Below are 18964 nucleotides of genomic sequence, written 5' to 3'. Positions count from 1 at the left end.
AGAGGTTTGAGTTTGTTTTCCCACCACATGAATATTAATTATTGAGAATATCGATCACACGACTTCCTGCCGACGCACGACGGCGTCAAACTTTCAAGAAACTAGGAAATAAATAACCACCTGGAAGAGGCTCCGCCCACTGATCAATAAGCCACGACCAGTCAGGATGCTCCTCTGATCAGTATCGATCAGTATTGATCATTGATTGTAGTACGGCTGCAGCTCTGTGATGTGTTTCGGAGCAGACGTCTCACTCTGAGCAGAATTCAGAGGACAAAATATTTCTCTCTGTCAATCAATGATCACAGATCATTGATCTCTAACCAGGGCCGTTGCTAGGAGATCTGGGCCCCCTTAAAGAATACTAAAGTGGGCCCCTCCCCCTAACTTTTCCTTTTTTTTTCTTAGACTACGTATGTATTATGGTTTTTTATTTAGCCTTCTTTGTTTTGATGCTAATGCAGCATTACACTGCAAAAACTCAAGTATCTTAGCAAGAATATTTGTCTTATTTCTAGTCAAAACAAATCTCATTCTACTTAAAATAAGACTCATCATATTAAAAGTAGCTTGTTTTTAGACACTTTTTTACTTCTTTCAAGCAGATTTTCACTTGGAATAAGTAGAAAAAATCTGATAGTGGAGCAAGTTTTTCTTCCTTATTACAAGCACAAAAAACTTACTTTCACTGGCAGATTTTTCTACTTATTGTGAATTTAAGTGAAAATGATCTAAAAACAAGTTAATTTTTAGGTGATGAGTCTTATTTTAAGTGGAAAGAGATTAGTTTTGACTAGAAATGAGACATTTGGACAAGAAATAAGACAAATATTCTTGTAAAGATGTAGAGTTTTTACAGTGTACTATGAGTATTAGTCAGGGTCTTATGCAGAATAAATCAGTCATACAAAGATTAGACTACTGGGGTTTTTTATGGGCCCCACTGGGCGCTGGGCCCCTAGAGTTATCACCACCTTTCTCCCCTATACAACGGCCCTGTCTCTAATCATTGATCACTGATCTCAGACCAGTAGCACCTCTGCCTCCCGCCAGCAGCTGGGTGTCGTGGCGAGGAGCCGCTTCCCGTCATGTAGAAGATATTGGTCGTGACTTGGTCCACATGCTAGGAGCTAGCCTGCGCGGGCTAGGCTAGCTCTACAGTTTTACCCATAATCCCACAGGCCTGGCGTCAGTGTGCAGGTCCGAGCCTGGCCGTCGTACCGATAAAGCTCAGTCAACGCCACCGGGGGGCGCCGCCCGCCCCGCCCGCGGTCAGCAGCAGCAGCACGTCGATGCTCGGCCTCCGATTGGCCGGTTTAGGCGGGCTGCAGCGGCACGCAGCCCACGCCCACCCCCCCCTCGTGCGACACCATGGGCGCCATGAAGGTCCAGCGGTTGGTGTCGGGGTTGAACATCTCCAGCGAGCTGAGGTTGGACTGTCCGTCGTAGCCGCCGACGGCGTAGAGCCGCGCCGCCGTGGAGACCAGCGACACGCGGCTGCGGCGCGTCGCCATGGCGACCAGGAGGCTCCACTGGCCCGAGGCCGAGCTGAACACCTCGGCGCCGCTCAGGAAGCCCGAGCCGTCGTAGCCGCCCACCACGTACATGTGGCTGCCTAGCGACGCGGCGCCGTGGCGACAGCGCTTGTTGAGCATCGAGGCCGCCGGGTGCCAGCGGTTGGTGTGGTGGTTGTAGTACTCCACCTGCCGAGTAAACAACAACACATCAACAACAGTTTAGTTTAGTTTATTCGTTTATGTAATAAGGGACAATGTGCAATTACATTAATCTTTTTTTTTTTTAAAGAAAAGATGGTTGCACCAGATTTAGCTCCCAGCTAGTTTCCATCTGTAGTCTCTACACATAACATAAAAGTAATAAAATACACAGAATACAAGCTACTATACAAAGATGAGGCATAAACAGACACAGTTAGACAATGGACAACACTTAGACAACAACATGTATGAGGTAGGCACAGTGCAAAGTGCTCATAGCAGCATGGTTATTCATAGTATTGATAGTAATAAATAAAGTAATAATAGGTAAAACATGAAAGTGGCAACAGTGGCAGATGTAAAACCAACGATGGTAGATCTCAGTTACAAAAATAAAAAGTTACCAGCTATGGTGATGTGACAGATGTATCTGTGGATATCAGATGAAAACAGAGACAAGAAGTGCTAACGAAAAAGAAAAAGAGAAACAGCCCAATGAGTCGGACAGAGAGCCTGACAGAACCATCTAGTGTTGGTAACTTTGGTGGCAAAGGACCCATTTCTTTGTGGCAAGATAGAAACAACGAGGTAAACAACAACGGGCTGCTACCCCCCCTGTACCGGCAATTTAGACCATTTTTGACTTTTTATGTAGAGCCATAGTGTATTCTATATTATTGCCACCAACACATACTGTAGCTCAATTGAAAGGTTTAACTTAATGCTTCAAATAGCCACAAACCGTTTGTTTCTACGTGCCTCCGTTCCTGAGAAAAGTCAAGCTCAACATGGCTGGGTTTCACCAAAATCCCTCCTTTTTTTCTAGAAAAGGAGATAGAGCGTCTTTTATGAAAGGTGCGCTGTTTGTGTCTGTCGCTCTTCTGACACTCGCATTTCTGGATCAAAGGGCTCGTATAAGATAAATATATACAACAATGGTTGTTCTATTCACAAAACCACCATCGGGGGCGGGGGGGTTCAACCAGTCAACGTCACCGCTGCGCTGCATCCACATGCAGAACTCGGTTTGCAGAAGCCGAGTTATGATAAAAACTTCCAGATCATGAGCTGTCATGTGACTTTGATCGTCATCTATTTCAGTTCTCCTCGTCGTAGAGTCCCCAAATTTACATATAATGTGTATTAAAGTGTCTATTTTCATAATTTAAAAAAAAGCGAAAAACGAAAAATCTCATTTTTGGCACTCAATGAGTTAACCCCCCCACGGGGACACAAACAGATCAACTGACCGTGTTGAAGATCTGTAAACCGTCATGGCCGCCGGAGACAAAGATGCGTCCGTCAAACACGGTGACACCTGCGGCGCTGCGGCTGGCACTCATCTCCGTCACCACCGTCCACCTGCAACAAGGTCACAGTCAACAACAACAACAACAGGTAAACAACAACAACACCTCTGACCTTCTAACAGCTCAGAATGAATGGAGGTTTAGCTCCTCCACCATTGAACTCATTCATAAACCAACACAATAACACTGGTCAGATCACTAGAAGCGCCACTCGTGGTGACTTAACAGTCCCATTCAGGAAAAGTACATTTAGCCAGCTATCGTTTTCTGTTAAAGCATTACAACACTGGAACTCACTTCCCACCATATTAAAGAAATACATACATACTGCACTTTTACATCCAAACTAAAAACATGGCTCGCTCATAACTACACCTGTACCCACTAAGATATTGTTCATGCTGCCTGTCTGTGTTTTATCTGTCTACGTGATGTCTGCATGCAGCCCTGTCTGTCTGCATCCCAGAATGTGTAGTACAGGATGTGTTGATGTAGCCTATTGTGTGTGATTACTGGTGTGTTGCATGTGTTGCTATTGTATGTTTCTATGTTTCTATGTGCTGTCTCTGCATGATTGTACTGATGCCTACCTGTTCTATCCCTAGTGATTCCTTTTAATCATTGTGTTGTAATATGTTGTTGTTGTTGTTGTTGTTTTTTAGGATGCCCATTGTCATCTGGCCGGGGACTACAGCAGGATATTAGCCATGCTGGCTAAAGCCCTTTTTACTGTGTTTAATGCAGTTGATTAATTGGGACTGTCCACGTACAATAAAACAATAAAGTAAAGTTTAAGCCCCGCCCCCCCCGGTTCAAACGGCCAATCAGAGCCCTCGTCTCACTCGACGTTCCACCTACTGACTGGCTCACAGTGACATCATCATGACATGGTGGTGACCTCACCTGTCGCTCTCCGGAGAGTAGCACTCCACCGAGTTCAGCGACGACTTCCCGTCGTAGCCGCCGCACACGTAGATGTGTCCGTCGATCACCACGGTTCCCATGGCGCTGTGGACGACAGCAGTCAGGTTACCCAGGTTACCGTCCGAACCGATCGAACTGATCGAACCGATCGCCGTTAGCGATGAGTAGGGTTGCAAAAGGGTGGAAATTTTCCAGTAAATTTCCGGAATATTTCCAGAAACTTTCCATGGGAAGTTAAACTGGGGAATTTTAGAAATATTCCAAATTGGAAACTTTCCATGGGAATTATGGGAATTATTGGGAATTTATGGGAATTAACTGGAAATTGGGGGTAATTTAAACAAGCTGTATCATATCCAAACATAAATGTAATTTTTTTTTGACATATACAGACATCCATGCAAAATAATACAATAAAAAAAACACGACATTTCAACAGATTTATTTGTGAGTAGAACTTTATCAAGTTTTAATTGTTGTATGAACAATCAATTCTTTTACTGAAAAACAAAAACATGATGAATGTTGAGTAAAATATTACTACCCCCCCTCACCCCCCCCCACCCCCAAATAAAAAAAAGTAAGCAGTGTGCAGTGTGCATGTGATTGAGGAATAGCCTGGAATAGAATAGCCTTGCATTAAATCTGGTTGTTTTAGCCAAGATTATGCTACAATATATTTCCCCCAACTATATTTAAGTTCCCTGTTAAGGGCCAACCTTAAATTTTGTAAATTTCAGATTTATTCCCGTTTATTCCCATATATTCCCGTTAATTTCCATAAATTCCCATGGAAAATTTCCAACTTTGAAAATTCCCGGAATTTTGCAACCCTGGCGGTGAGTATTGATCGTACCTGCGCTGGCTGTTCATGCTGGACACGTGCGTCCAGCTGTCGGTCTCGGGGTTGTACACCTCCACCGTGCTGAGCCGTGATTGGCCGTCGTAGCCGCCGATGGCGTACAGCAGCCCGTTCACCACGGCAACGCCCACTCTGCTGCGAGCCGTCCTCATTGGCTGGCAGCGCTCCCAGAAGTTCCCGATCGGATCGAACACTTCCACCACGTTCAAGGAGTCGCCTGGAGGAGGAGTCAACAGGTGAGGGGGGGTTGAAGGTGGAAGGTTAAAGGGATAAGCCAACATTTTTAGCTGTGTTAGCCTGCCTCCTACCTAAAGTCTTAGGTGTTAGGCTAACACTACCCATACACTTCCAGCGTTTGAGCTAAGCTAATTAGCGACTTTAGGTGGAGGCAGGCTAACACTACCCATACACTTCCAGCGTTTGAGCTAAGCTAATTAGCGACTTTAGGTGGAGGCAGGCTAACACTACCCATACACTTCCAGTGTTTGAGCTAAGCTAATTAGCGACTTTAGGTGGAGGCAGGCTAACACTACCTATACACTTCCAGTGTTTGAGCTAAGCTAATTAGCGACTTTAGGTGGAGGCAGGCTAACACTACCTATACACTTCCAGTGTTTGAGCTAAGCTAATTACGGCGATACGGCTCTATCTCCATGGTTACTGCACGCACAGTGGAAAGGATGGTGTCTATCTGCTGGTCATGGACTCGGGAGTGAGGCAAGACACGAAAAAAAAATGTTGGCGTATCCCTTTAAAGGTTGAAGGTTGAAGGTGGAAGGTTGAAGGTGGAAGGTTGAAGGTGGAAGGTGGAAGGTAGAAGGTTGAAGGTGGAAGGTTGAAGGTGTTACCTGAGCTGTTGAGGCCTCCCACGGCGTAGATGAGTCCTGTGATGGACGAGCAGCATCTCTGTCTGGTCTTAAAGGTCGGCAGGTGAGGACGGCGCTCGGGCATCAGGTGGAAATCCTTCGCTTCATCCACCAGGTCCCTGACACACACACACACACACACACACACACACACACACACACACACACACACACACACACACACACACACACACACACACACACACACACACAATGTAAATCATCATTTTAATAAACAGACGCCAGTTGAACATAAAACTAAAACCCATCTTCTGTTATTAATTAGAATAAAACACAAACCAAGTGCATTAGAAGTGTTTTAACACCATTCATTCATTCTAGAGCAGTGGTTGTCAAAGTGAGGTCCCAACTTTTTCTTGAAATTTTCCCACTTTTTTCTAGAAGTTTTTTCTTTTTTAATAATTTTTTTTTTACTTTACTTTTTATTTTTTTTTTAAATGTTACCACTTTTTCTAGAATTTTTTTTAAACTTTTTTTGAGAAATGTAACCTTTTTTTGAGAAATTTCACCACTTTTTTCTAGAATTGTTATTTACAGAAATTTTACCACTTTTTTCTAGAAAATAGAAAATAGAATTTTTAATATTTAAAAAAAATAAATGTTTTCAACTTTTCGGTAAAAAAATGTAACATTTTTTTCCAGAAATTGCTCGACAATATTTGCAAAGATTCACGCCATTGGCCCTAATTTGAACGTACATTGCCTAAAAAAGTAATGTTCTTCAGTCTTAGAACAAATATTTGTGTATTTCTCATTTTTGCTTCAAAATTTTGTCCAATGGGGGTCCGTGGTCTAACTTGTGTCAATTTAGGGTCCTTGGTGTAAAAAAGTTTGAGAACCACTGTTCTAGAGGATTAAACAGCCTGAAGAACTTGACAACTAGCGACTGTTGTAACAAAAAAGAAACTAACACCATTGTTGTTTAACACAGTTAGCAACAGAGTCTGTTTCCTTCAGCACTGACTGACATATCAGGGTGACCTTTGACCTCTGACCTTTGACCCCTGACCTCTGACCTCTGACCCCTACCTGCAGCGGTGGCAGCAGCGGACCAGCTCTACCTGACCCCTGACCTTTGACCCCTACCTGCAGCGGACCAGCTCTACCTGACCTTTGACCCCTACCTGCAGCGGTGGCAGCAGCGGACCAGCTCTACCTGACCTTTGACCTCTGACCTCTGACCCCTACCTGCAGCGGTGGCAGCAGCGGACCAGCTCTACCTGACCTTTGACCCCTGACCTTTGACCCCTACCTGCAGCGGTGGCAGCAGCGGACCAGCTCGTCCTGCTGGACTCGGTCCGACAGGAACTGGGGGCGACAGAGCGGCAGTCTGATCCTGGACAGCAGCTCGGGGAGAAGCCCCTCCCTCTGGTCCCGGTCGTGGTGCACCCAGGCCAGCACCGCCTCGAACACCTGCACAGGTAACCATGGAGACACACACAGCTGACTACAAGCCCCATGGCAACGGACTCAGAATAATAAAACACTTTTAACGTTCAGGCCCGTTGAGAACTGGAGCAGGAATGAAGCAGCTTAGACAGGACTCAAACAGGCGATCGTGGCTCTGAGAGGTTTTGTTCATTCACCAGAACTTGTAGCAAATAGAAACAGACCCGACTTCTAACTGAGATTCAGCATCTGTTATGGCGCTTTTCCACTGGCACGGCACGGCACGGCACGGAGCGGCACGGCACGGAGCGGCACGGCACGGCACGGCCTGCTTCTTTTGCTTTTCCACCAGCCCTAGTACCTGGTTCCAAGCAGCCGAAGCAATACTATAACGTGACGTCAGCCGACTGCCTTCCACTGATTGGACAGAGCGTCGGCTGTGGAAGAGTGCAGCGCGACGTCCCACATGAGAATCAAACCCGGAAATTTCAAAAACAACAACAACACTGTTGTTATTTGTTCACCTGAGTTAAAGGGGACATATTATGCAAAACTCACTTTCATAGCTTTAGTGTGTATTTGCCTCCTCACTCCTTAAACGTCAGTCTTGACGACTACGTCAACATTTTGTAAACTGCCATAGTCAGAAAATGTGTCTCTTAACTCATTGAGTGCCAACCACGTAATTTCTCGTTTTTCGTTCCCATGCGTTGAGTGCCGAAAACGTAATTTTACGTTTTTTGCTTTTTTTTTAAATTATGAAAATAGACACTTTAATACACATTATATGTAAATTTGGGGACTCTACGACGAGGAGAACTGAAATAGATGACGATCAAAGTCACATGACAGCTCATGATCTGGAAGTTTTTATCATAACTCGGCTTCTGCAAACGAGTTCTGCATGCAGATGCAGCAGCTGCTCTGCTCTCACCCGCGCTGCTGCTCCAGCTGCTGCAGCTGCTCGGAGCTGAACCAGGAAGCTCTCAGCCGACAGTCCGCCCGGTCTTCAGCTGGAGCAACACCGTGTCCTCCCCAAAGTCCTCCCGCGGTAAAATCTGATGGTCTCTGGGCCAAAGCAGACCGGCACCACCGACCCGAACCACAGAAGGACCGCGACCACCGGCGGGACCGGTCTTCCCGAGCCGCGGTGGCCGACTGACCCTCACGCTCCGCGGCGAGAAGCTGTGACACGGCACGGTGCGTCTGTGTTATTGTTGTTTAGTGGCGCCCCCCCCCCCCCCCCCCCCCCCGCCCCCAATGGTGGTTTTGTGAATAGAACAACAACTGTTGTATATATTTATCTTATACGAGCCCTTTGATCCAGAAATGCGAGTGTGAGAAGAGCGACAGACACAAACAGCGCACCTTTCATAAAAGACGCTCTATCTCCTTTTCTAGAAAAAAAGGAGGGATTTTGGTGAAACCCAGCCATGTTTAGCTTGACTTTTCTCAGGAACGGAGGCACGTAGAAACAAACGGTTTGTGGCCACTTTCGATCAATTGAGCCACAGTATGTGTTGGTGGCAATAATATAGAATACACTATGGCTCTACATAAAAAGTAAAAAATGGTCTAAATTGCCGGTACACTTGACTAAAACTTTGGAAAGGAGCGTGGCACTCAATGAGTTAACAAGCCGTTTTAATTTCACCCGACTTATTACATCACAAGCCGGGTGATGTGAATATTCAAGCCCTCGCTCCCATGGTTACCTCAGCTACCAGAGCGAAGCTTCTAAACCGACCGTTTAGATCAGGGCTGTGAAACTGGTGTGTAGAAAACCAGCTGTTTTTCTGACCAAAGCATGTTACTAACATTACTGTTAGACATCAAGGTACCGGGGTGGTGTTTAGCTCAGTTGGTAGAGCACCCGCACCATGTGTTGAGGCTATAGTCCTCGCTGCAGGCGGCCCCGGTTCGAGTCCTGCGTCGGACGGCCCTATCCTGCATGTCATTCCCCCCCATCTTTGCCTCCCATTTCCTGTCACACTCTCAACTGTCCTATCGAATAAAGGCATGAAAAGCCAAAAAATAAATTAAAAAAAGACATCAAGGTACCATGTCAAGAAGCAGGAATTAGCATAATAATGGAAAAGGTGTGTGTGTGTGTGTGTGTGTGTGTGTGTGTGTGTGTGTGTGTGTGTGTGTGTGTGTGTGTGTGTGTGTGTGTGTGTGTGTGTGTGTGTGTGTGTGTGTGTGTGTTTACTGGGCAACAGCTCTCAATATGTGTGTAAAACCACTGTGGACGGTGATCGAGGTGCAGACGAGTGAGTTTGGAGCTGACGAGAGGATCGAAAAAAGAGAAATGGACAATGCAGTGCACTCAGCTGTAGTGGAAAAGCTCCTTTACCGAGCCGAGCCGAGCTGTGACAGTGTAGTGGAAAAGCACCTTTAGAGAACTGACAGACAGACTCACCTGCTCCTCCTCCTTCACGTTGAGCTCGTCGCAGCCGACCAGCTCCAGAACCTCCTCGGTCCTCAGACCCAGGAACTCCTCGGACAGGGACACGTCCACAAAGTGCTGGTGCAGGAAGCTGCTGGCCGAGTCGTACAGCGTCGTGCACATCATGGTCTCAGCGAACTGACGCACGCCCAGGCAGTTCTTAGGGTGCAGCCTGGACAGGACGGGACAGGACAGGAAGGGGTTAAAGGGATAGTATCATGTTTCTAAAGTGTGGTTGTATGATCTCCAAATAGCCCCTAAGTACTTTAATTGCAGTAGAAGACTCTCTGCACTCCTCCCGTTAGCAACGCCAGCCCATAATAGCCCTGCCCAGAGATTTACAACATACAGTGTTGTGAACAGACCCAAAGAAACGGCCTATTTTCACGGCCTAAAAGAGGTTTTACCTGAAAAAAAATACACAGTTCCATTGTTCACTATAATATAATTTTTTCCAGCCCTTCAAAGTGCAGGAAAAACACAGTTTTTATTTGGACCTAACCAACTCACGTATCCCTCCGCCCAGGGTTAGCGCCGCCGATCAGCAGTTGGTTAGGTCCAAATAAAAACTGTGTTTTTCCTGCACTTTGAAGGGCTGTGGTTGGCTGTAACCATGGTGACCAACCTCTCCTGGAGGAAGGAGCAGCAGGCGTCCTTCACGTTCTGCAGCTGCAGGAAGCTGGAGCCAATCAGAAGAGACTGCACGTTCTGCTGGTCGATGGCAACATGGCCGCTGTACGCAAAGTTGATGAGAGCCTCCAGGGCGCTGCAGAGGCAGAGAGACAGAGGGACAGAGAGACAGGTTAGACTGGAGACAGACTAGAGACAAACTGGTCTCAGGAGGAGTCTAGTGGACTCATGCAACTCTAGTGAACTCATGCAACTCTACTGGACTCATGTGGACTAGGGATGTGCATGGTTACTCGAGTACCCGGGTACCCAAGTAGGTAATCTGCTACTCGGTTATGAATGTATTACCCGGTTAACCTAGGATTAAAAAAACGTCACGTTAGAGCAACAGTCTAGTGTCGGATCAAACTACATCATCATGTCGTGGTTCAGCTTTTTGTAGCGTTAAACAGTTTCCTTTTACAATAATCTGTGGTGGTTCCCTCGGAGACGACAGGTGTCATCAAGTCTGGTAGAAAATCTGCTGCTTTCAGTTTACAAACATTGTGAAACCTTCCCAGTTATTTCCTGAGACGATGCGAGGCAGAGAGGACCGAAGGCACCAACATGTAGTGGACTAATAAATAAACACCGCTAATGAGAAAAAAAAAAGTTTTCTCCTCCGAGGCAGCCGCAGCATAAATGCGCTGCGCTCGGCGCTCAGAGTGCATGCAGCGCATTTATGCTGCGGCATAAAGATGCACATCTGCCCCGTATGAGCATCTTAAACTCCATCTCTACTCTTATTATCACCTGATATTTAGTCTGACGACGCTGTGTGTCAGTGATGTGACTGTCTGATGGACAGAGAGCATTTATGCACCGGCTGCGCTTTATTTTTTACTACAGTATTCGGTTACCCGGGTAACACCAGGTTAGGTTACTCGGTTAGAAAATTAATGCCCATCCCTACTGTGGACCCTAGTGGACTAAGGTGGACTCTAGTGGACTCATACAGACTGATGGAGACTGTAGTGGACTGATGCAGACTGTAGTGCACCGTAGTGGACTCTAGTGGACTGTAGTGGACCGTAGTGGACTCTAGTGGACTGTAGTGGACCGTAGTGGACTCTAGTGGACTGCTGTGGACCTACCTGGGGTCCATGCCCTGCATGAGGATCTCATCTTGTTTACACTCCACCATGTCGTTGGTGAACATGGCGTGGAAGTATGGGATGGAGGCAGCCAGGACGATCCGGTGAGCGCTGAACTTATGGTCCCCCACCTGAGGAGAGACCAGGACACAGGACTACTGATGAGGTCACATGGGGCCAGAGGAGTTAAAGGGACATTATGTAAAACTCACTTTTTCATAGCTTTAGTGTGTGTATTTGCGTATCCAGAGTGGGGTCATCCCTATGTTCCCACAGCCCTATGTTCCCTCATTTCTAACTTTTGTCGTCACTGAAAATTAGGCCCTATTCCCACAGCCCTTTGGTCCCACCATTGGTTGGGTTTAGGCAATGAAGAAAGGAGTTGGTTAAGTTTAGTAAAAAGACCAGGTAGAGGCTAGACAGGCCAGATAGAGAGAGTCCAGATAGGTAGAGAGAGTCCAGAGGGAACATAGGGCTGAGGGAACATAGGGCTGAGGGAACATAGGCACGCTCCCTCCAGAGTGCCTCCTCACCCCTTAAAGCAGAAGTAAGTGATATATTTGTGTTAATATAAGTCTTAAATAGTTGTATCTTCCGACAGCAATCACTTCTATAGAGTGTTTGGTCTGAAACACGGGTCTGTCAGTCACTCTGCTCTGCTCTGAGCCCAGGAGGACTGACAGGACGCCTCTGGGCTGATCCTGCCCGGTCTGTCCACTCCTCTCATCCACACTTCAGCACCTCTCCTGGGCTGCACAGTGTCGGCTCGGCTCGCTCCTCGTTTTAAATGACTTTACTCCTTTTACAAGTAGCGTAAACAGCATACTGTTCTCTGATTACTCATACGCGTATGTAGTTAGGCTACGTTGCATTATTATTAGTTATAGGCCTATTCATTCAATCAATAAAAAATAAAAAAAGGACGGTGGAGCGAGCCAACACAGCTGCTGAAGTGAGGGAGAGGAGTGGAGAGACTGGGCGTCCGCAGGGTTTTTGCAACTTGCGGCGGATCAGTAAGGGCGGAGGACCGACATGACGGGGGGTCTCAGTCTCCTGGTACCTGTGCGGGCCAGGACGGCGGAGGTCAGCGAGACCGAGAACGAGTCCGCCCTGGCCGTATTTACAGTAATGTCTCGAGAAACGCACGTATCATTCCACCGCCGCCTGCCGCCACGGAGTGAAGCCTCTTTCCCCAGAAGGAGGTCCAGGTTGAACACTATTAATAAACGCAGGTCCCTAATAAACGCAGGTCCCTAATAAACGCAGGTCCCTAATAAACGCAGGTCCCAAATAAACGCAGGTCCCAAATAAACGCAGGTCCCTAATAAACGCAGGTCCCAAATAAACGCCTGTTGATTTGAGCGATTTAAGCAAATAAACGCCCGGGCCCTTATTTGGTGTTTTACGGTATAGCTACAAGTTTAATTCCTCCTGGCCAGTAGGTGTCGCTGCTCTCGCTCCAAACTTCCGTTGTACTAGTTGCCAGTTACAGCAGTTACACATGACATCAACGCTCTAATGCTGTTGCCATAGAGATCATTCCATGCCGACGTTGCCAACATAACCAGATGTAAATATTTATATATTTCGGACCCACCAAAATTTATTAAACAATTATTTATATACTATTTTTAAAAAATTCAGTAACATTAATACTTTTATTCTGCACCGCTCTAGACGTTCTGTGGATACATTATTTTTGAAAAATGAATCCTTTTGATGAAAAAGTTGTAGCTATAACCTTTAACATCTAAAAGCTGAGTTTGACTCTCCAGAATTAACATTGTAGATATCAACAACGTCTTTCTGACTGGTCCTAACTACATTTTGAATAGTTGGATTTTTCATTCCAGATATCTGTAATTCAGTTTTACCTCTTGTCAAAAAGAACATTTCAGATCCACAACTACGTTCTTCCTATCCACAAGTGTTATTTCAGAGTGTCACTACCCGATTTGTGACAAAACTGGTCTGCCATCTTGGACAGCTGCCTACAGCAACTCCACTTGGACAAACTGGCGCTGCCCAATTTGCGTCTAGCGAAAGTCTGCTTAAAGTTCTGTACATTTAAAATACGGTACTGTGAAAATGATAAAAAAATAAAATAAATAAAAAAATAAAAAAAACGCGGACGTCCGTCATAAGACAGTCGTGTTGTGGTAGTTGTGATTGTTTGTGGTTGTCATGGTGATGAGGCCGGTGAGAAAAGACGAGAGTAAACACTAAAAGTCTCTACCTCTGTTCCTGTTTTCAAACCACCACAACCAACCCTCAGTTTACATCACTAATAAAGTAATAAAAAGATAAAGCGTCTGTGGCGACGCACATAGGGCAGTGATCCTAAGTCAATTCAACTAAGTTTGTCCTAGTGGAGTTGCCGTACGTAGCTGTCACAAATCAGGTAGCGATGCAAATCGGGCAGTGACACAGAGATCCACAACTACGTTCTTCCTTCACTGTAACATTCATGTGTCATTACAGATATCTACAGTTCAGTTGCAGATATCCACTATGTGAATTACAGATATCTGTAACTGAACTGTAGATATCTGTAATGACACATGAATGGTTACAGTGACGTCATCTGTCGCTCTCGCCTTTGATGTCACAGGTGACAGCTGTGATGTCACAGCTGTCACCTGTGACGTCACAGCTGTCACCTGTGACGTCACAGCTGTCACCTGTGACATCACAGCTGTCACCAGGTCAGCTGACTGACTCTGCTGCTGCGTTCATGGAGTCTGGTAAACGGTCTGAGCCTCTGAGACTTTAAGAGGATCAACATGAAGCTGCTGCAGCTCAGTGGGCAGATTTACTGAGGGACAGTGAACACATCACCAGGTCTAGAGGACCAACCTGGTCCTTTAGACCTGGTCCACAATCTAGACCTGGTCACAGTAGACCAGGTCTAGAGGACCAGGTCTAGATCTAGGACCAGGTCTAGATCTAGGACCAGGTCTAGATCTAGGACCAGGTCTAAATTGAGGACCAGGTCTACTGAGGACCAGATTGTGGACCAGGTCTGGGGGTCAAAGGTGAGCCGTGTGTCTTCCAGTGACCAGTGACGTCACCGCCGCTAGCTTGTTGTTAGCCGTTAGCCGCTAGCTTAGCCGTTAGCTCAGCAGCTAGCTTAGCGGCTAGCGGCTAACGGCTTCAGCCTCCTCGCGCCGCGGCGGCAGCCTTTCATCTCACCTTGAGCGTGACGTCACAGAGTTTCCCCTGACGTCGGATCTCCTCCATGACGACATAGCCCCGCGTGGGCAGGTCGTGGACCGAGAAGTGAACCAGGTCCTCGAGCTCTTCGCAGAGAACGTCTCCCATCGTCAGAGCGAAGCGCGATCTGAGTCTGAGCCCAGCGAGCCGCCGTAGACCCACAGCGCCGTGACGTCAAGGACAGGGCTGCTGCGCCTTCACAATAAAAGCCTCAGCCCGCTACACACACACACACACACACACACACACACACACACACACACACACACACACACACACACACACACACACACACACACACACACACACACACACACACACACACACACACACACACACACACACACACACACAGTGCCGTTGTACAGGGGAGAAAGGTGATGATAACTCTAGGCCCAGCGCCCAGGTCTTATTTCTTGTCCAAATGTCTCATTTCTAGTCAAAACTAATCTCTTTCCACTTAAAATAAGACTCATTACCTAAAAATTAACTTGTTTTTAGTTCATTTTCACTTAAATTCACAATAAATAGAAAAATCTGCCAGTGAAAGTAAGTTTTTTGTGCTTGTAATAAGGAAGAAAAACTTGCTCCAGATTTTTCTACTTATTCCAAGTGAAAATCTGCTTGAAAGAAGTAAAAAGTGTCTAAAAACAAGCTACTTTTAATATGATGAGTCTTATTTTAAGTAGAATGAGATTTGTTTTGACTAGAAATGACATTTTGACTAGAAATAAGACAAATATTCTTGCTAAGATACTTGAGTTTTTGCAGTGTAATGCTGCATTAGCATCAAAACAAAGTAGGCTAAATAAAAAACCATAATACATACGTAGTCTAAGAAAAAAAAAGGAAAAGTTAGGGGGAGGGGCCCACTTTAGTATTCTTTAAGGGGGCCCAGAATTCATAGCAACGGCCCTGGTTACACACACACACACACACACACACACACACTGACATGCTGCTCTGAGTTTATCTGCTGCTGCTGAAAATAATAATACACATTTCTAACAAGTTTTTAATCACAAATAAGGTTAATACCCTGGGGGCAAAATCACAGTTTTTTGGAAAACAGACACACAGCGTTGTAAAAGGTTTGACAGCAGAAATGATCTGTAGGAGCTTCAAGGATTAAAACCTGGTGGACAACCTGGTCAACTAGCTGCTGGAAAGCTACAGGGGCCAAAACCTCTTTCTGGGGTCATTTTGCTGGAGAAATGATGTAAATGCAAATATTTAGGTACTACAATGGCATAAATAGTCATACAACTATAACATTTGGCAGAGAGTATCTTGACACATAGGGGGAGGCAGGAAAAAAAGATTCTGGGGTTTGTTGCAACTTGATTTTAAGATATCACCCTCAACATCCCAAAAAAGCTTCCATCTGAGTCCCAGATAGCCTTTCTACTAGCTACTGGAAAGCTACAGGCTGTCTCCAAACAATGTAACACCTGTTGTGAAAAACTACATGTTAACTGGCCTGATCAGAAACCATTCTATTTCTGGTCTCCCCAAAGTGAACAGACAGATAGAGAAGACCGTTGGCCACAGCAAGTGGAGCTTTGGAGATAGAAAGGCTATCTGGGACTCAAATGGAAGCTTATGAATTAAGGAAGTTTTCTATATACATGTTAGGCATAGATATTCTCCATAAAGTGCTGAAAAATAAGAATTTGTCAGGCGAACAGTAGCCTACTTTTTTTTTTTTTTGTCTTTTTTGGGATGTTCAGGGTGATATCTTAAAATCGAGTTGCAACAAACCCCAGAATCTTTTTTTCCTGCCTCCCCCTATGTGTCAAGATACTCTCTGCCAAATGTTATAGTTGTATGACTATTTATGCCATTGTAGTACCTAAATATTTGCATTTACATCATTTCTCCAGCAGAATGACCCCAGAAAGGGGTTTTGTCCCCTGTAGCTTTCCAGCAGCTAGTTGACCAGGTTGTCCACCCAGGTTTTAATCCTTCAAGTTCCTACAGATCATTTCTGGTGTCAAGACTTTTACAACGCTCCGTGTCCGTTTTTCAAAATGTTACATTGTATTTACCCTTGTAACAAATTAATAATAATAAAAAAAGTAAAAGCCTTAGATTGTTTCATGAAAAACAAAAGCAGACAGGAAGGTCACAGGTTTTATTTTAAACCCAGAACAGTTTATTCATTTAGCTATAAATGTTTCTTAATACATGATCATAGTTTATTATTGTTCTAGTGACATCACACTGTAATAAATGTCCACTGTTCTTATTCCATGTCTGATTGGCTGATTGATTGATTGATTGATTGATTGATTGATGAGTCATTTTTAAAGCTGCTGAGTTTTTCTGTCTTTATTAAAATGTCTGCAACATGAAACACACATTTACATGTTTTTATAATTCATATCATATTTCACATCACGTTAGCGTCGGCTGAACACAGTCTGCACTGCAGCATGCTGCTAGAACCGATCACCGATCAATAACTAAATTCATATCTGATCAGCTCAGACCGCAGCTCGATGGAGAGAAGACGTTCTCTCTCTCTGAAGGAAGCAAAGAGTCTCAGAACATCGTCAGTCTCTTCACGATCAATAAGTGCTGATGAGTGAAGCTTTAAATAAGTTAATCATCTGTGTTATTAAAGGGATAGTTCACCCAATATTGAAATTATCTCCTCCCCCTCATGTGGACTAAGGGCTGGGAGAAGTTTCAGAGTCCTCCGTGGCTTCTCTGAGTTACAGGGGGTCTCGGCGTAGCAGTGCATGTCCATATGACGGTTGCAAATGGATACCAACTGTCTTCATAACAAAAAGACACACCAAAAAACATCCAGATACCTCCATGCTGCTCGTATGTAATGTCCCTCTTGTATTGAAGCCCCGAAACAAGCTACAAACAAGCTTGAAATAGTTTTTTTTTGGGACAATTTCTCATGTCGGGGCTTCAATACAAGAGGGACATTACATACGAGCAGCATGGAGGTATCTGGATGTTTTTGGTGTGTCTTTTTGTTACGAAGACAGTTGGTATCCATTTGCAACCGTCATATGGACATGCACTGCTACGCCGAGACCCCCTGTAACTCAGAGAAGCCACGGAGGACTCTGAAACTTCTCCCAGCCCTTAGTCCACATGATGGAGGGAGAGTAGATAATGAGTGAAATTTCAATTTTGGGTGAACTATCCCTTTAAAGCAGCAGAACCTCGGGGTTCCTCCTCTACATTCAGGGTTCTGGTTCTTCTGCGTGTGGATAGAAACTGTCTTTAAAGGAGAATTCCGGTCATTTTTGACCCTAAATCGTTGTCCTGATGGTCACCAAGAGCAAAAAACTAAACACGACTAAAATTGCTGCAGGCAAACCGGAGTTACCATGGCTACCCAGCTGTAGCGATATAGTCACAACGCTAACCTATGGGGGCAATTCTTTCAACCACAACACTCAGAAAACAATCAGATATCTCTGGTACATGACATCATCGGTCCATCGTTTTAAATCACTGACTGAAAAACAGCCGTTCGTCATTTAAAAATAAAACCGTGGACTTTGAGAGTCGGTGTTGGAGAATACTGGAGCGTTACGAAGTCTTCTCTTCTCTCCCGGCGTAAAACTACAGCTGCACCTCAGTTTCACTTGTTTTCAAGTTTACAGAACTTTCTGTTGAGTCTCTCTATGTTTCTCCTTCTGTGACAGTAAAAAGGGACATTTACATTTTTTCAGACAAGATGATTGTCTTATAAACTATCTGATTTTTTTTTTTTTAACAGAACGACTATTATTTACACTGAGCACAAAATGTAGGCTACTTTTGTTATATCTGAGTTGAGTGAGACCAAAACATTTTATTGTGAATAATTCCTTAGTTTCCGGTGTCTACCTCATTTTATTTAAATGTAGCTATGTTTGATGCCAGAGACAAATGAAGGAAAGAAAAACCTAAAAAACCTTAAAAGGCTATTTATTTTCCCCCTCACCAAGATGGCCGCCACGTTGACGTATTCCACTCAATAGAGCTGCATGGGAACGCAGCATCTAGTCAGTATATAATGCTGCGTTCAAGACAACTCGGAAGTCGGGAAAAAAACGAGCTTCGAGTTGTAAAAAATGAATTGAACGTCGTCGAACTCTCTCGGAAATTACAGGTTGGAAACTCTGGTATCATATCAGAGCTCCGACTTTCAGACTTGACGTCACAACAACATCAAAACATGGCGGCCCTCGTCTTAAACGGTTAGAATTTAGACATTTGAAGTTATTTGTTGAGGTTTGAGTGCATATGTTTGTGTATTACTGCAGTAGCCAATATGAAATACGTTTATATTAAGCTGTGATTGTTGTACGGTGTGAAACTGTGTCCCTCGTATGTGACGGAAATAAGGTTTAACTGTTATCAAGGCTGTAACATTATATGCTCTCCTCTTCATTTGCCTCCAAAATAAACATCATTTACCGCTGCATTGATTTTTACTAT

At 45.0% G+C, this 18964-nt stretch overlaps 1 protein-coding gene across 1 annotated transcript; it reads right to left on the bottom strand.

Moving 5' to 3' along the window:
- Window positions 1-674: 674 nt before the first annotated feature.
- Window positions 675-14622, bottom strand: klhl18 (kelch-like family member 18). The gene is made up of 10 exons (XM_083990891.1): window positions 14492-14622; window positions 11300-11430; window positions 10162-10302; window positions 9510-9708; window positions 6954-7114; window positions 5663-5799; window positions 4809-5031; window positions 3932-4036; window positions 2969-3080; window positions 675-1703 (listed from the first exon to the last, which is right to left on the bottom strand). The coding sequence occupies exons 1-10, from the start codon at window positions 14618-14620 to the stop codon at window positions 1317-1319; spliced, it is 1725 nt and encodes a 574-aa protein (XP_083847017.1). The 5' UTR covers window positions 14621-14622; the 3' UTR covers window positions 675-1316.
- Between the last annotated feature and the right edge of the window lie 4342 nt (window positions 14623-18964).

This window comes from Trachurus trachurus, assembly GCF_905171665.1.
Source record: "Trachurus trachurus genome assembly, chromosome: 17".
NCBI classification, from domain to species: domain Eukaryota; kingdom Metazoa; phylum Chordata; class Actinopteri; order Carangiformes; family Carangidae; genus Trachurus; species Trachurus trachurus.
Note: the sequence above shows the minus strand (reverse complement) of the source record. Positions and strands in the feature narration are given on the sequence as shown.

Excerpts from the sequence above, each read along its gene's own strand:
- klhl18 (XM_083990891.1), bottom strand. The coding sequence starts at position 14,620 with ATGGGAGACGTTCTCTGCGAAGAGCTCGAGGACCTGGTTCACTTCTCG. Across the intron at positions 11,431-14,491 it reads TCTGTGACGTCACGCTCAAG|GTGGGGGACCATAAGTTCAG; the intron begins GTGAGATGAAAG and ends GTCTCTCCTCAG. Across the intron at positions 1,704-2,968 it reads GTTTACAGATCTTCAACACG|GTGGAGTACTACAACCACCA; the intron begins GTCAGTTGATCT and ends TTTACTCGGCAG.